The 15,788-nt window shown below is 47.0% G+C and overlaps 1 protein-coding gene across 1 annotated transcript in view; it reads left to right on the forward strand.

Annotated features, from left to right (window-relative positions):
• Nucleotides 1–15,788, forward strand: part of LOC138453224 (WD repeat and coiled-coil-containing protein-like) — a 252,142-nt gene that overhangs the window by 95,590 nt on the left and 140,764 nt on the right. Inside the window, exon 2 of the mRNA XM_069605871.1 lies at nt 2,678–4,598. Coding sequence (XP_069461972.1) covers nt 2,697–4,598 — 1,902 coding nt within the window. The 5' untranslated portion in view covers nt 2,678–2,696. The remainder of the gene's footprint in view (nt 1–2,677; nt 4,599–15,788) is intronic.

Genomic DNA, 15,788 nt, shown 5'->3' on the forward strand with positions numbered 1-15,788 from the left:
GGGCATTCATGCAGTTCTCACAACACCACTGAGGATGCTTCCCTTCCCTTGGCCTCTTCTTCACAACACCAGGGAGACGACTCACCTTCCCCTGGTCTCTTCTTCTCTCACCTTGCTTTCAAGTCTCTAAGGTACAGGTCTGAAACCCGTAAGGTTCTTTTGTGATAGTGTGGCAGACCTGGTTCACTAGCCTGCTAGGTACTGCAACTGTGAAGATGACCGACGATGGTAATCTTCATTAGGCACAGCTTCCAGACCATTCTTTCTTGGTTACTTTCTTAGGGGCTCGCAAAGGTTACTTTGCTTCCCCGAGTTTCCCTTCTTCCCCTGTTTAGCTGGGTCCGGGTATGGTATCCCACTTCGCCCTTGTTCCCCCTACCAACTGTCCTGGCCTGCCCTGTACCTTTACGGTTTCTCCCGATAGTCTTTGGTCCATCTCAGAGTCTTTCTACTTTAGTTTTAGGCTTCTGCAGTCTTCTCTCCTTCTCTGGTGTGCTGCAGCAGTCCCAAAGCTTGTGGTTCCCCTGCCTCCCCCAGGGAGGGTTGGGCTCTCTGTGAGGTCCTTTTGAAAAGTGATTCTCCGGGGCTCCCCCCATTCCTCAGCACTTTGTCGACGCGTAAAGGCTCCCCCTCCTTCCGCCAGAGCCTCTGGTTCACAGCTTCTTCTGCTTCTACGCCTGCTTCAGCGCAGCATTCTTGCTCCTCCAGGGAGGGCTTCTCTCATACTTCTGAGTCTGTCTTCCCTTTTATACTGGCTCTGGCCAATAGGATTGGGGAAAACATTAGACGACTCAACAGGGTTCCTATATGTAATCCTCATGCCTCCACACTTCATCCTCGTCTCAGTGCTGATCTTGAGGACTCCTAGTTAGTCATTTGGATTCTTCCTCATCTCATTACTGATCCACAGGACTCCTAGTGAGTCAGTTGAACTCTTCTTCGTCCCAGTATTTTTAAAGGGGACTGAATTCTTATGCAAAGGGTCTCACTCCAGTGAAAAGGGGGCGACATCCACGGATTTGTCACAAACCGTACTATCTATCTTAAAAAGTATCTGACCCGCCCTCCACTCGTCAGTGCTGATCGCTGTGCTCTGCCCCCCGCTTGTCCCTGTGTCACTTTGCTAGCTCCTCCTCAGCTCTCTTTAGCACTGCTTCTAGTTCTACATGCTTTTATCTCTACTTTCATAACTAATCTGTCGTGTGGTTTATCTTTATGTTCTTTTGACCCTTCTTGGGGTCTTTGGGGGGCATATACCGGGAATTTGTGTACCTTCAGCGGGCTGTATAGGAAAGCATCCATAAGGAGGTGGGGCCGTGGACTGTATGTATGCCTGATTGGTTCCCTCAGTGTAGACATTGGGGCCATTATCTACATCTTCAAACATTCTCCATAATTCAAGATTACTCTCCTTATTTTTGAACTGTTTTCTTTTATACCAAATATGTATACATATGTTCCAATATAGCTTTATCATTGTGCATTTGTGCCTTCCTTGGGCCAAGATTTAAACATCCTGCCTTCAGTCCCCTGAACCCAGCCAGGGTGTAACTTCCGGATTTTCTCTTGATACTGCAGGAGATCCTCAGACATGTGTTCAAGCGGAGTACTTCCTAAATCCAACCTAGTTAAACAAGAAATCTCACGGACACCAATCCCGCAGCATCCTTATCTCAACTTCTCCAACCGCTAACTAAAACCGGTCCACATCCATAAAAAAAAAAATCAAACTCCCTCCCCCAACTCACTTCTACTCATACAACCACTCCAAGAAAACCCTGTCCACCCAACCGTCTACCAACGCCCCACACCAAACACTTTTATATACACAACCGTTACCAAAGACAAAAATAAAAACACATATATTTACACAAGGGTGTAGACCCTTCCTCTGTCTCCATCTCTCGAGAAGAGGGAACTCAACCCTCTGCACATCCCTTACACTCTGGGACGGAGGGATACCGGGTCCTTTCTATTCAGGACTGTCACTTCTACAGTGCTGTCTTTGATATCCCACATAATTTGTTCCACTTTACTACTACTACTACTTCTGATGCTATCTTTACCCACGGCGGAGCTTCACCTACCTACTAGTCAAAACGCATGCACTATTTTGTAAAGATGCCTCCCCTCATCTTTGAGGGGTTTCCCCTTCCTCTTCTCTGCGCACTCCTACTCTACACAATAACTACCCACCAAAAAATGACACATCCCCCCCTTGTCTTATCCTGCAAGATTGCACTCACGTTCAAGGCGTTCTTCGGAGGTCCTCCGATGCTGCATCCCCTTCAATTGCCTGCACAGCTGAGCACAGCGTCCAGCACCAGGTATCAGGCAGGCCTTCAGAGAAACACAGCGCATGTGAATCTCTTCGCAGTGTGAACGTGGACTGGTCACCATGTGCTGCAAAGCTTACTACAAATAACATATGTGCAGAAATTCTGAACAAAAATGGCCACAATGCTGACGCTAAATATCAAGCTTCTTATGCTAAATAAAATGTACGCACTCCAAACCTCATCCCACGTTTGGGACATTGCATCTGCATCCCTACAACATCATGGATAATTCTAAGGATTATTTAGACTTGTGTGTTTTTTTGTTTGTTAATCAATGAGTCTCATATTTCACACTTCCTCTAAACTCCTTTTTAACTTCCTATTTTTTATTTTCCCAGGTTTATCGATTAATAGAAAATGGAGCTGGGAAAAGGAAAACTTCTAAGAACTGGACTTAATGCCCTATGCCAAGCAATACATCCTGTGCATGGTTTAGCTTGGACTGATGGCAGGCTAGTGGTGCTGACTTCTCTATATCTTCACAAGGATGAGCCAAGATTTGGTGATTCAACGGTTATCGGACAGTTTGAGCATGTTCATGGACTTTACTGGGGATCAGTCTTTTCTACAGATACACCAGCTCTGCTTGCTGTTCAGCATAAGAAACATGTTACTATTTGGCAGCTTTTTTTTAACTCCATCGAAAATAACAAGCTTGTGGTTTCGCAAACCTGTGAAGTGAGTGAAACGTTTCAAATTTTACCCCAGGGTTGTTTATGGCATCCAAAGAAAGATATCTTGGCTGTAATGACTAAACGAGATGCTTCAGTTTTACACACTGTGCGTTCCGATAATGCCAGTATTCGAGCAGAACTCAAAAGTAGTGGTTTTATCCACTGTGCTTGTTGGACTAAAGAAGGCAACCGCCTGGTAGTTGCCATAGGTAGCACACTTTATTCTTACATGTGGGATGATGCAAAGAAAACTCTAAACGCATGTTCTTTTTGTCCGATATTTGATGTAGGAGGTTACGTTTGCTCCATTGAAGCAACAGTGGATATTCAAGTTGCTGTGGCGACTGAGCTTCCTCTAGATCGGATCTGTGGCCTAAATTCTGGCCTTACTTTTGATGTTTCACCAGGTGTGAAAATGAGCTCCTTTCCTGTTCCGCCTACTGTGCTACTTGGGGAAGAGGAGTATTCCATGGATGGCGGAAGAAAATATTCAGATCTAGAGAAATTTAAAACACTGGATGCATTAGCTTCGACTTCATCTGGTCCAATTAACCTAACTCATCTCCTCGCAAGTCATCGGAAATCTGAATCAAGTCCCCTAATTCATCTTAGACAGAAGGACTTTATTACTGGATCAGGCCAAGATTCATCTCACTTAATCCTAGTGACATTTGAGAGGAAAGTTACTTCTACCAGAAAGGTTAGCATTCCAGGTATTCTGGTTCCTGACATACTGGCATTTGATCCTAGAGCTCACATTATGGCAGTGGCTTCAAATACATACAACACTGTGCTGGTCTATTCATTGACCTCCTCTAGCATGCCTAATATTCAACAAATCCACCTGGAAAAAAATGAAAGACCAAAGGGCTTGTGCTTCCTAACTGATAAAATGTTACTCGTTTTGGTGGGAAAGCAGAAGTTGAGCAATCCAGCATTTCTCCCTTCTTCAAACTCAGACAAGTATGTCATAGGTTTAATGGTCAAAGAAGTCCTATTTGAAGATGATTCTTCAGCGTCATCTGCTGGAAGTCCACTTTCACCTTTTGATTCCTATGCAAGTATAGTTGCAAAAAAGCAGCTTTTTGAAAATTGCTCCAGAGACCATCATGATGTGAGCAAAGAGCTCTTATTGCCAGGTGCCACTGTGGTTCATCCTTTCCTGGGCCGGAAGAGGCTTATAGAAGAAGTTAGGAGCACAAGCTGTAATCACAGTCCGATATCAAATGCCAGTGATTTTGATGATAAAACTTCTTTCTTGCCCTTAAATGCTTTAGACTCTGAACCAACAAATCGGCAATTGACATTGCATAGCTTAGGAATGCCGACCAGTCCTTCTAGCAGGTCAACTTCTCCTAAAATACAACCAAATGTGGATCATGAAACCTCTAGTTTACATGCAAATAAATCCCCTATTGATAAAGGTACAAGTCTTGTGTATAGAAATCTGGAACGCTTAAGTGATTGCTTTGTTGAATTGCAGAAGGCTCTTGTTGAGGTGTCGGACCATACAAGAAACGGAAAGAAACTGCCAACAATCTATCCTTGTTCCCAGGAGCCTTCTTATATTTACATCAGTTGTCAGGTAAAAGTGGTGTTTACGTTTATTAACCTGTTTACACCGATTTTTTGGGATTTTCTGTCTTTAGAATTCATGTGTTAGCATGTCAATCCGGCGAACTAAAAAGTAATTCCCCACTTGGTTGATATAGAGCACAACCTGCTACTAGAAGTACCCCAGTGTTCTCCCCGAAATGTATGGCAGCACAGCAGACAATTACAATTTGATTTTATTCACGACAGGTGTGTTTATTATTTTCTATTTATTTATTGAAAATGAAAAGTGGTAATTTATAGCTTGCATACTCCCATAACTTGGTACTTGATTTATTTTTTACAGATATAGTAGTTAATGCATTAAACCAGCATGTTCTGGGGAAGGGGCTGGAAATAGTAAATGTGAGCAGCACACTGAGTGGCTGAGCAAGAACCCAACACTTGTTGGCTTGTTATGTGTTGGCCCATGCTCCCACGTCTCCCTTATGAGGTGCAGGACATTTGCAGAACCCAGAGAGCTTTCCACTGTGATTGGGCCCGAGAGCAGCACCGCCAGCATTCAGTCGAGCACTTGCACTGAGAAACACTGAAAGCTGCAGGGGACTTACATTGGCAACCATCTGCTGGCGTATATATGTGGTGTCACATCACCCAAAAATCAGCACCCAGAGGCAGCTGCTGCACCGGGGACAGTGTTGCTAATTCAGATATTGCCTTCAGTGACCACTTTGTAACCAACGATATGAGCTGCCAAAGTAGCTTAATCATCCTCACTTTGAACCCCAGACAGTGGTGTTGGTGAACTGACTGTGCAGTAACAAATGTGCTGGCTCTATGCACCAGTCTCCCAGGTGGTCAGATTTGCACTGGTTCATATCAGTGGTGAGGCCACCAAGAGCAGACCACTCTTTGCCAAGAGGGCAGGTGGGGAGTCCCGGTCCCGCTGTCTTGCATTAGTGTGTTCTCTCTACATGGCCCAGTTTTGTTAACCTTGTGGTAATAGGGGGCCCAGCAGAGTTGCTTCTCACCTCATTGTGGCACTTAGTAGGACATGCAATGGGCCTGTCTCCACGATACGAGGCACTGCTGGTTGGCTTATGTGCTGAGTTCAACATCAGTACCACTAGGAATGTTATAAGCCAAAAGTAATTTTTAATGTGAAAATATATGGAAGAGCACACACTGGCCGTAGCATGGGGTGCACTGCCTTTACACCATACCAGTAGGCCTGAATGGGAGCAGCTGCTCTGAGTTCCTGAACATAGCAAGAAGACCTCTGCTGATCAGCATGAGTTTCCAGGGAACTCTCATCATTGGGGAGGGTCTAAAGGAACTCTGGAGCTCAGAGCAGCAGTTTGGGTTACTTGCTGGGGCCCACTAATTCCTGATCGTCGAGTGCAAGAGGAGCAGTGGATGGTGCTCACTGACAGTCATACAAATCTTTCTCTTTGAGCTGCCTACAGCTTGGACACCTGACAGCTTAGGTACCTGACCCTACCACTAAGATAAACAACTTGGACACATCCAAGAGAAGATCCTTATTCTCTTGGGTTGCTGATTTCTTTAATAGTCTCTGGAGGAAATGTCTGTTTCACCCGTTTCCTCTTATTATAATCTTCAATAAAGCCGAGATTTATGGAAGCTAGTGAATTTGATGAACCATATACAAACTAACGCTGTGTTAGAATCCCAGTGGGCTCTGCACTTTTCACAACTGTATGCGTAGGACCAGACATCCTCCTTTGTTTTCCCGAATGCACATTTTTTGGAGGTTAATTACAACAACCCATTAATAGATTTTTCTCCCCAAATTGTGCATGATGCAATTGTTAGAGCTAGTGATTCCATAGCTCTGGGTCCCAATAACCTTTCCAATTGACTTTTTGAAGGTAATCCGTGTGGTTGGGCGGCCACTCTATTGTTTCTTTTTAATGATATAATGAAGATTGGCTGTTTTCCTTCGACGTGGAACTTATCTTATATAATACTGATTATAAACAAGGCCCCCGTAGTGACCCAAAGAACCATCGCCCCATCTCAATAATGAAGGCTGAAAGTAAAATCTTTGCTGCTATATTACTTAAACAACTTGAGTCTTGGGCTAAGGAAGTGGGGCGGTTAAAGAAATGGCAGGTAGGTTTTAGAAGGTTCCATGGGACATTTCTGAACGTATACCTTCTTAGATGCCTCAAGGACTCTGTAGTGAAAGTTGCCTATAAAGCAATCCACGTAGCATCAATTGACCCAAGTGTTGCCTTCGATTTAGTGAGTCGTAATCGATTACGGTGGAAACTTAATAACTGGGGCATTCCCCTGGGTTTGTTGAAATTAATTATTCAATTAAATCAATCCACCCAGGTACAGGTTCGATTGAACAACTTGGGTGCCTTGACCAAAGAAATCCCAGTAAAAATTGGTTTGAGACAGGGCTGTATATTAGCCCACAACCTTTTTAACCTTTACGACTCAGATGATGGAGAGGAGATTGAAAGTGCAGCGTGTCATGATCCCAGTAAGTGAGCACAGTTTCCATTCAGGCCTGCAGGAGAAGCAAGGTACATAACATCAGTCAGCAGGTCAAAAGTATGTACAAGCCTGGCAAACATGGCATTTGTACCATTCATAGCATATGCTCCCATAGTCTTTCATAGTACTTATAGTGGTCTCATACGCTAAACATGGCAGCCGTCAGATCCATTGATAACTTACAGCACGCTTTATACTTATTGCAGAGGGAGCTACTTAAGCCCCGCCTCCGCCGGAGCGCTCGCTTCGCGTCTTCTACGCTGACAGCGGGTAACGCTACCGGCATCTCTCCTCGCAGAACCTGTCAAAGGAAAAATCTGAGACATTAGTTTTCACAGAAAAAACAGAATTGCATAGTTATTGAAAAGACTTACCGAACCGAAGTTATCTCCGAAGTAGTTTTTCAGTCAGCTGTGTTCGTTCGTAGCCGCAGCATCTTCTTTCAGATGTTCTCTCACACTGCAGCATCTTCAAGCAGAATTCATCGTTCGCAGTCGCAGTACCTTCATTCAGAAGTTTCCTCAGCAGCCACTGCATCTTCCGAAGGTATTTTTCCTCAGCTTTCCGAAAACCTGCAGACAAATAAGGTATTTAATTAACGAACAAACTTAATAGAAAATAAGAAAGAAGAAGTTTAATTAAGTTTATGTACCTGAGGTTTCTTGAAGTTTTCACTGCTCCGTTATTGCTGCCCTCTTCCCCAAAAGGCTGCAGTTACTCTGCATAGACGAACTTACACTAGTTGAACGTTTCTCCATCCCGAGTAACATCGCAGTCATCCCGCAGCCATTAGACAGTCCGAATTCCGAGAACCTGCAAGAAAAAGGGAAAATATTCGAAAGAGAGATCTCTCCAACGTAGGGACTATTCCAAATCTAAAAGACTATAGTATTTTCTCCGGATACTTACCCAAGACAAATTCTGTAAAAGCAAAGCTGTTATAAAGGCAAGAGACTATTGAACACGTCAGCCTTCCAAGTTAAAGTTTCTTCATTCCAACACGCCCATGTGGAATAACAGAAAGGAGAGCTCCACAAAACATAAACACAGGTGAGAAGGGAGGGATTACCAAAAGCACACAGTTATATAGTAACTTCTCAGAAATCAGGTATTATAGCAGTTCTATTGTTATATTTGTTCTTTATACAGAAAAGGAATCTTAAAAGTGCTCAAGTAACTGGTCCACAGGCTGAGAAGGCATTACGCTCCCGAGGAGTCCAGGTAAGCGTTACACGTTGTCCTCCCCAACGTTTCAACATCTCAGACATTCCTGGGTCACCTACGTTGATGACTTTGTCTTGTTCCACACTACTGTCATGGGCTTACAAAGACTGCTTACTGCCTTTGAAGGGTACGCAGGAAAAAACTATTTGAGAATGACTGCCCAAAAACCAAATGTAATAACCTTTAGGCAAATAAATAGTGTGGCGAAAGAAAATTGTCATATGGGTGGTTGTCAATTAGGAAAAGTAAGGGAGCTTGTTTACCTAGGGTTTTACATTTCAGGTGCCCCTAACAAAGAAAGTATGACCAATTCTTCCAACCGTTGATGTGACTTATTAATTAGATTAAATTAAATATAAATATTGCAAACATTCGTTGATACCAATGCTGCAATACTGGCCTATCCAGTTTGCGTTTTGCTGATTCTACAGAAAATCAAAAGCAAACTATTGCAAAGAGTATTGGGAATTCCCAATGCTGTTCCTACGATAGCAATTTTATTTGATCTTGGAATTTGTGGCATCCGGTCCATGGTTGGGTGGAAGTGGTTGGCTTTTTTTTTTTTACAAACTGCTTCTGCCTTGTGCTGATTCACTACATGAGGATATGAATATAACTCTAATATCTAAAAAGGTGAAATCACTTATGAATTTTGAACTTCAATGTGAAAGCATTTTGGATGAAATTGGCTATACAATTGAAGATCTGAAGTGTACCCCGATAAAGCTTAAAGGTAACCTGTGAAAGCTTGACTGGAGCACTTTAATGATTTTCATGGTCAGAAGAGCAAGAGCCACCTTTGTCATATAGAGTATAAGGTTCTCGGCACGTTGACTGCCCACTGTAGTTTATTCCCTTGCCGAAAGTCAGAAAAGACTTGATTCAGATGGAATATTTACATAACTCGAGAAATACAGAAGCGTTTTACTCTTGATGTCTTTGATTTCCTGTTGTTTCTCCGGAGACCTAGATATGATTGAAAACTTTTGGACACCCAATTGATTATTGCGATAATTTCTTTTTGAAACACTTAGGTAAAATGAAATCTTTGCATTTTGAATATATTTGGAAGCTGTGCTTGAGCGGTGTGAATAGGTCATTGTCTATTGCAATTATCAAGGTTAACTATTCTATATCTAGGGGCATGACTGTAACGGAACCTCTAGAATTATATCACAGCTCCAGGACTCATTTCCAATTGAGTGGTCCAAAGACCGAAGGGAATATATTTTTTTTTTTATACAGTATTTTATTGTTATTAACATAATACAGTGGTCATAATAACAAAGCAACAAGCAAACAAAAACAACTCCAGACTGTCATAGTCGTTCACAATCAGAAAAGGTACCCAGAACATCAACAGTTGAGCGATCATCTCATCACATTCAATAATGTATAGTATGGTACAAGCACAAAACAAAACACCCAGTGCACATTCCCCCGCCTGTACATGGGACCCTCAGGCCACACCTTCCTCCCACCTGTCCCATATTTTCGACGCTTTGTTGGGACAGCCTCGTGCCGAGTAAATCCTACGCTCCATCATAGCGCATATGTCCATATCCAATTTCCATTGTTCCAGCGTTGGGGGGTCAGGGGCACCCCATTTCTGCGCTATATTGCGCTTAATCAGCCCCATCGCCGTGTGTAGGAGCAATCTTTCCCACTTATTAGCTTCTATCTCATCGGGCACGCCCAGAAGCAAAGCCCTTGGGTCCAGTGGTATGGTACGAGTCAGGACTCGGGAAAGTTCCCTACAGCATGCGTTCCAAAAAGTTTGTATCTGGGGGCACAGCCACAAAATGTGAATAAAGGTCCCCTCCCCATCCCCACACCGCAAACAGTTTGGGTTAGAAGCCCGTTTCCAGCCATATAGACGTGTCCTAGGGTAATAGACCCGGTGTAGTATTTTCAACTGCACTAGTCGAAGCCTAGAGGAAATGGCGATTTCCCGGGGATGCATAAGGACTTGTATCCAATCCTCAGGATCTATCACCCCCACATCTACTTCCCACTTTGCCTTTAGTTCATTCAGTTCGGGGGTAGCAAAGGAGGATATAGCATTATAAAGGATGGAAGTGCATTTGGTAGGGATATGCGCCGGAAGGATGTTACGCTCTATGGGGGTATAGTCCGGTAGCTGTGTATCTGCTGTCAGGTAGGGTCTCAGAGCATGGGCGAGGCGAATGTAATGGTAATGTTCCGTATTCGGAATCTGGAATCGCGATTGTAGGTCGTCAAATGAGGCCAAACACTCCTGTGTAAGCATATCCCCAATCCTGGCAATCCCCGCGTTCACCCACCTAGGCCACGGTTCCAACTTCTGGGTCTCAGCTAGGTTGTTGTTCCGCCAGAGGGGTTGTGCTCTAGTAGCTTTATTTTCCCACCCAATGAATCGGTGTGCCTGTCTCCACACTGTGATCATATGCGTAGTGGTTGTGGGCGGAGAGGTTCTCGAGAGGGGCTGATAGAGGAGAAGCAGCGGGTCAGTGTTGCGCATAGTGGCTATCTCAGCCCGTATATGGGGCAGGTCTCGGTCCCCGTGGAGAAGGTCATTAACCACCACCAGTTGTGATGCCCAGTAATACGTTTGAAGGCGGGGAACTCCTATTCCTCCCTCCCAAATAGATCTTTGGAGTGTAGTTAACGCAATTCGTGACTGGCCTCCCCCCCATATGAGGTCTCTGAGAAGTGTCTCCACTTGGTGGAACTCTGAGTCGGGGACTTTAAGTGGGGCATTTTGAAGGACATAGAGGAATCTAGGGAGGGTCATCATTTTAAAAAGTGCCGCTCTTCCCATAAGTGTCAGGGGGAGGAGTTTCCAATGCCGGACATCAATAATAAAGCGATCTGTGATTGGTCGGAGATTGTTCCTTATATAGCTTGTTAAATCCCCGGATATCCATATTCCCAGGTAACGAAACCCCTGTCGTTCCACCCAGTACGGGCAGTCCTGGGGGACTGCCTGTTCCCCCCCCTTCACCGGAAAGAGGACTGATTTCCCCCAGTTGATTCTGAGTCCGCTGAGTTCCCCAAAGCGGACTAACATTTGCGTTACAATGGCAGAGGATGTTAGTGGGTCACCCAGGTACACAAGGAGGTCGTCCGCATACAGGGATGTACGATCCTCGTGTCCCTCCGGCCATCTGAATCCTCTCCAGGCGGTGTTTTGGCGAAGCCAAAGAGCTAATGGCTCGATAGCAAGAGCGAACAAAAGAGGGGACAATGGGCATCCCTGTCGCGTACCACGGCCCAGGGGAAAGGACCCAGAAGACCAGCCATTCACTCTCATTTCCGCCTTGATGTTAGTATAAAGTAGCTGCACCCAGCCTAAATAGGCCTCTCCGAACCCCATGCGGCGCATTATTTCCCAAAGGTAGTCCCAACGAATGGAGTCGAACGCCTTTTCAAAATCGATTGCCAACAAGGCCAAGGGTTCGTTTATAATCGGGGATCTCTCCAATGCTAAATGGAGGCGGCGCAGATTCATCCGAGTCGATTTGCCAGGCATAAAACCACATTGATCCGGATGGATCAAGGAGGATGTGACTAACTGCAACCGATTCGCTAATAGCTTAGCAAGGACCTTAGCTTCCCCGTTAATCAGCGATATAGGTCTATAAGAAGCACAATCATGTGGAGGTTTGCCAGGCTTGGGAATGACCACAATAGTGGCCTTGCAAAGATCTGGTGGGAGGGTGCCCTGTTCCCGGGCAGCAAGAAACATCCTATGTAGAGGAGCGGCCATTTTGTCTACTCCTAGCTTCTGCCAAGTTTCAACTGGGAATCCATTCGGGCCCGATGCCTTCCCCGACTGGAGCTGAGACAGTGCCTCTGCAATCTCAGCCTCTGATAAAGCAGAGTCCAGCTGGTCCCTCTGTTGCCCCGAGAGGGTCGGCAGCGTCACCTCTCCTAGGAGGCAGGGGTTTAGCGGTGAGATCGGAGCCCGATACAAATCTGCGTAAAACTCTGTGAAGGCCTCGGCAATCCCAGAGTCCGAATGTTGGGTGTCGCCCTGTGCCGTGACAATTTCCCGGACATAGCACTGCCCCTCGTCTCTCCTCTGCAACCAAGCAAGCAGTTTACCCGACTTATCCCCAAGTTCATACACTCTCGCCCTAGCCTGCCAATGGGCCTGCTTGGCGTCATCCATCGTTCTGTTACGGAGGCACTCCTGGGCGCGCTGGAGGGATCGGTGGGTCTCGGGCGTAGGATCGGATATATGCTCAATCTCCCTGTTTCTCACTTCCTCCTCGGCCTTTAATATTTCCCGGAACCGGGTGTTTCTTTTATGTGTCGTCCAAGAAAGGATTTCACCCCTTAACACTGTTTTATAGGCCTCCCATAATATCACGGGGCTGTCCACCGACTTCTCGTTAATTTCGAAATATTCACCAGAAACTTCCTCCAGGCGATCTATCAGTTCCGGGGACCCCAGATAATAATTGTTAAGTCTCCACGTTCTAGGGGGAAGGGGACCCTGCATACGCAATTCAACTAAGAGGGGGGAGTGGTCCGAAATGCCCCGGGGGAGTAAATCTGCGGACTTTGCCCTATGGAGGTCGGTATGTGGCAAGAAGAAGTAGTCCAGTCTGGACATGGAGCCGTGAGCGCCGGAATGGAAGGAGTACTCCCTGTCAGTCGGGTGTAACTCTCTCCATACATCTCGGAGCCCAAGGGCCGATGCAAAATTGGCCAATCTAGTCGAGGTGTCAGGGTTGCGATTTCGGAGATGGGAACGGTCAAAGTTATCATTCATGGTATCATTAAAATCACCCCCCAGGATGAACGTATCAGGATGGTGTTTCCCTATAAGGGTAGTAAGATCGTCCAGTAATTCCTGTCCCAACCCGGGTGGGGAATAAATTGCGGCAATGGCCATCGTCTGACCCCAGATGGTCCCCATGACGAACACGTATCGACCCCTTGGGTCGCGCTCAACCAATTGCTGAGTAAATGGAATGCGCTTGTGTATCAGGATGAGGGTGCCCCTGGAGCCCATTGTGTACCCCGCCTGAAGGGCAAGGTGGTAATTAGTCCTCTGAAAAAAGGTACAGTGTGATCCGGCCAGGTGGGTTTCTGTCAAAAGGGCCACATCAGGGGAGTGTCTATTTAGAAATTGCCTAACCAGGCGCCGTTTAATCCCGGACCCCATCCCATTCACGTTCCAGGTGAGGAACTTCAGGGATTTGGTGTGTTGCATGGGTGTCTCGTGAGTCTGTGCACAGGATATCTATCACACATGATGGGGGTCTGTACTATTGTAGCAATCAGTGAGAGATGGTGGAGTGGTAGCTTCGACCAAAGACAGTGGTTCGTGTCCCTTATAAACATATGACAGTCTTGAAGTAACAAACATCCTTTCAAACATTCCCAACTTGCCCCCACCCTATACTCCACCCCAACACGAAGTACCTGTCGCCCAAACATAGCTGGACCTTCAACTTAAGGTAGCAGCTTAAAAACCCAGACCCTAGAGCCGGGTCTAGATGAACAAGAAAGAGGGGGGGGGGAGGGGAAAAAGGAGAAGGAAAGAAGGAAGTTCGGCTAGGGGGGGGGGGGGGGTTTCAGAGGCTCCTCCAGAGTCCCCTCCCATGCGCCAATGTCAACATCTTCCGTGGTGGACTACTCATGCGTCCGGCTCAAGAGTACAAAGAAAGATTACTTCAGAGCGCTATTACTAGGCCAGAGGGGCGACAGTCCGGTCAATGTTCTCGCTGATCTGCATCGGGGTCCAGGACCCCCTGTTCATTCCTCTCCGGGTTTCCCCTCGGGGAGGCGTACCTGGGCCTCTGTCTTCCTCTCGGTCTCCTCGGTCTCGCAGTCCAATCACCTTCTAAATGGGCCTCCGCCCATTTCCATGCCTCTTGCGGGTCGTTGAAATGAACCGTGGTTCCACCATGATATATCTTCAATTGGGCCGGGAAGAGCAGGCCATATTTCACATTTAGTTGGGCCAGCTGTCTCTTGAGTGGCTCAAACGATTGTCGTGCCCGCTGCACTTCTCGGGTGTAGTCCGGAAAAAAGGCGATTCGGGAGCCGTTATGGGTAATCGAGCCTTGTGTCCGCGACAGTTGCAGGAGGGCATCCCTATCTCGGTAGTTGAGTAAGCGGGCGATGATAGTACGTGGCGGGGCACCCGGGGGTGGTCTACCCGCCGGCATTCTGTGAGCCCTCTCCACTGAGAAGAACTTTGAAAAGGATGTGGCCTCGAAGATGTCTACAAGCCACTGCTCCAAGAACAGCTCCATACACTGTCCCTCCTCCCCTTCTGGCAGACCCAGGATACGGACATTATTGCGACGGGATCGCCCCTCTCCATCCTCCACTCTTGATTCAAGGGTCTTAAGGCGGTTTAAGGCCTGGGACAGTTGGCGGTTAATCCCGCCTATGTTGTCTTCCACTTCAGAAATACGGTGTTCCGCCTCTCCCGTTCTGGAGGTTAGCTTCTGTAGATCGTGGCGTAGGAAGGAGACGTCTGCCGCCATGCTATCTATTTTGGTCTCCATGGAGGATCGGGAGTTAGCAATGGCCGCCATTACATCATGGAGAGAAAGAGGGCCCTCCCCATTAGGGGAGTTCGGTCGCGTTGCTGGGGCCGCCGGGGCCGGGGTGGTGGCGACGGCAAATTGGTCCATGCTGCTCTGTGTGGAGGGTTTCTTCTGCCTTTCTTTCCCCATAATTCCGGGGAGGCGTGGGGCGTCCGGCACGGTAGGTCGAACAGTGCTAATTACGCCCTTCTGGATCTACTCCGGTGTACTGTGTCGCAGCCCCGCAACAGGCCAGGTGGAAGGCCTCGGGGTCCTCCAAGCACTTTCCAACACGCAGGTTCCACGAATCCACCGTCTGTATGGAGCAGGGGGGGGGGAGGGTTAATCCCACCTACCTTCTAGCACCGTCGGGCCAGGCCGCTGCCGTCCTCCACCACTCGGGGCTTGGTCGAGACAGCCCAAGCAGGGGCCGTTTGTCCGGCCGACCTCCGGTTATAAGAAAAGTCAGTGTCCACTGCGTGTGCCGTACCACACCAGGCCGCTTCAAGCCCCAATCAGATAGGAGGTGGTCTGCCCTCAAGCTCCGGCGGCCATCTTGGTTTCGCAGTTCGGGGCCCCCGGCCTTCGGTAAATTGCAGATTATGGCCCTTTAAACGGGCAGACGACAGCCCGGATTTCAGCCAGTCGTAGCCCACAGCTTCACGGGCACAATCGTGGCGTTGATGTCGCTCGATGTCCCCAGGAATCAGGATAAAAGTTCAGGATTGTGTCGGCGCTTACGGGAGCTCACTCGGCTCACGTCCGCATCGCTTGCGCGCTAGCCACGCCCCCCCGAAGGGAATATATTGATGTAACAATTACACCATGTGTGACTCAATGTACGAAGCCAATATGTAGCATTCTAGAAAGCCAGCAAAGAAGACCAAGTCTGCTAGGACGCCCAAGAAATCTCTTGGCTTTGCTGGCTGTGAAAATGA

Source organism: Ambystoma mexicanum, chromosome 4p, assembly GCF_040938575.1.
Source record: "Ambystoma mexicanum isolate Mex_15411 chromosome 4p, UKY_AmexF1_1, whole genome shotgun sequence".
NCBI lineage: Eukaryota > Metazoa > Chordata > Amphibia > Caudata > Ambystomatidae > Ambystoma > Ambystoma mexicanum.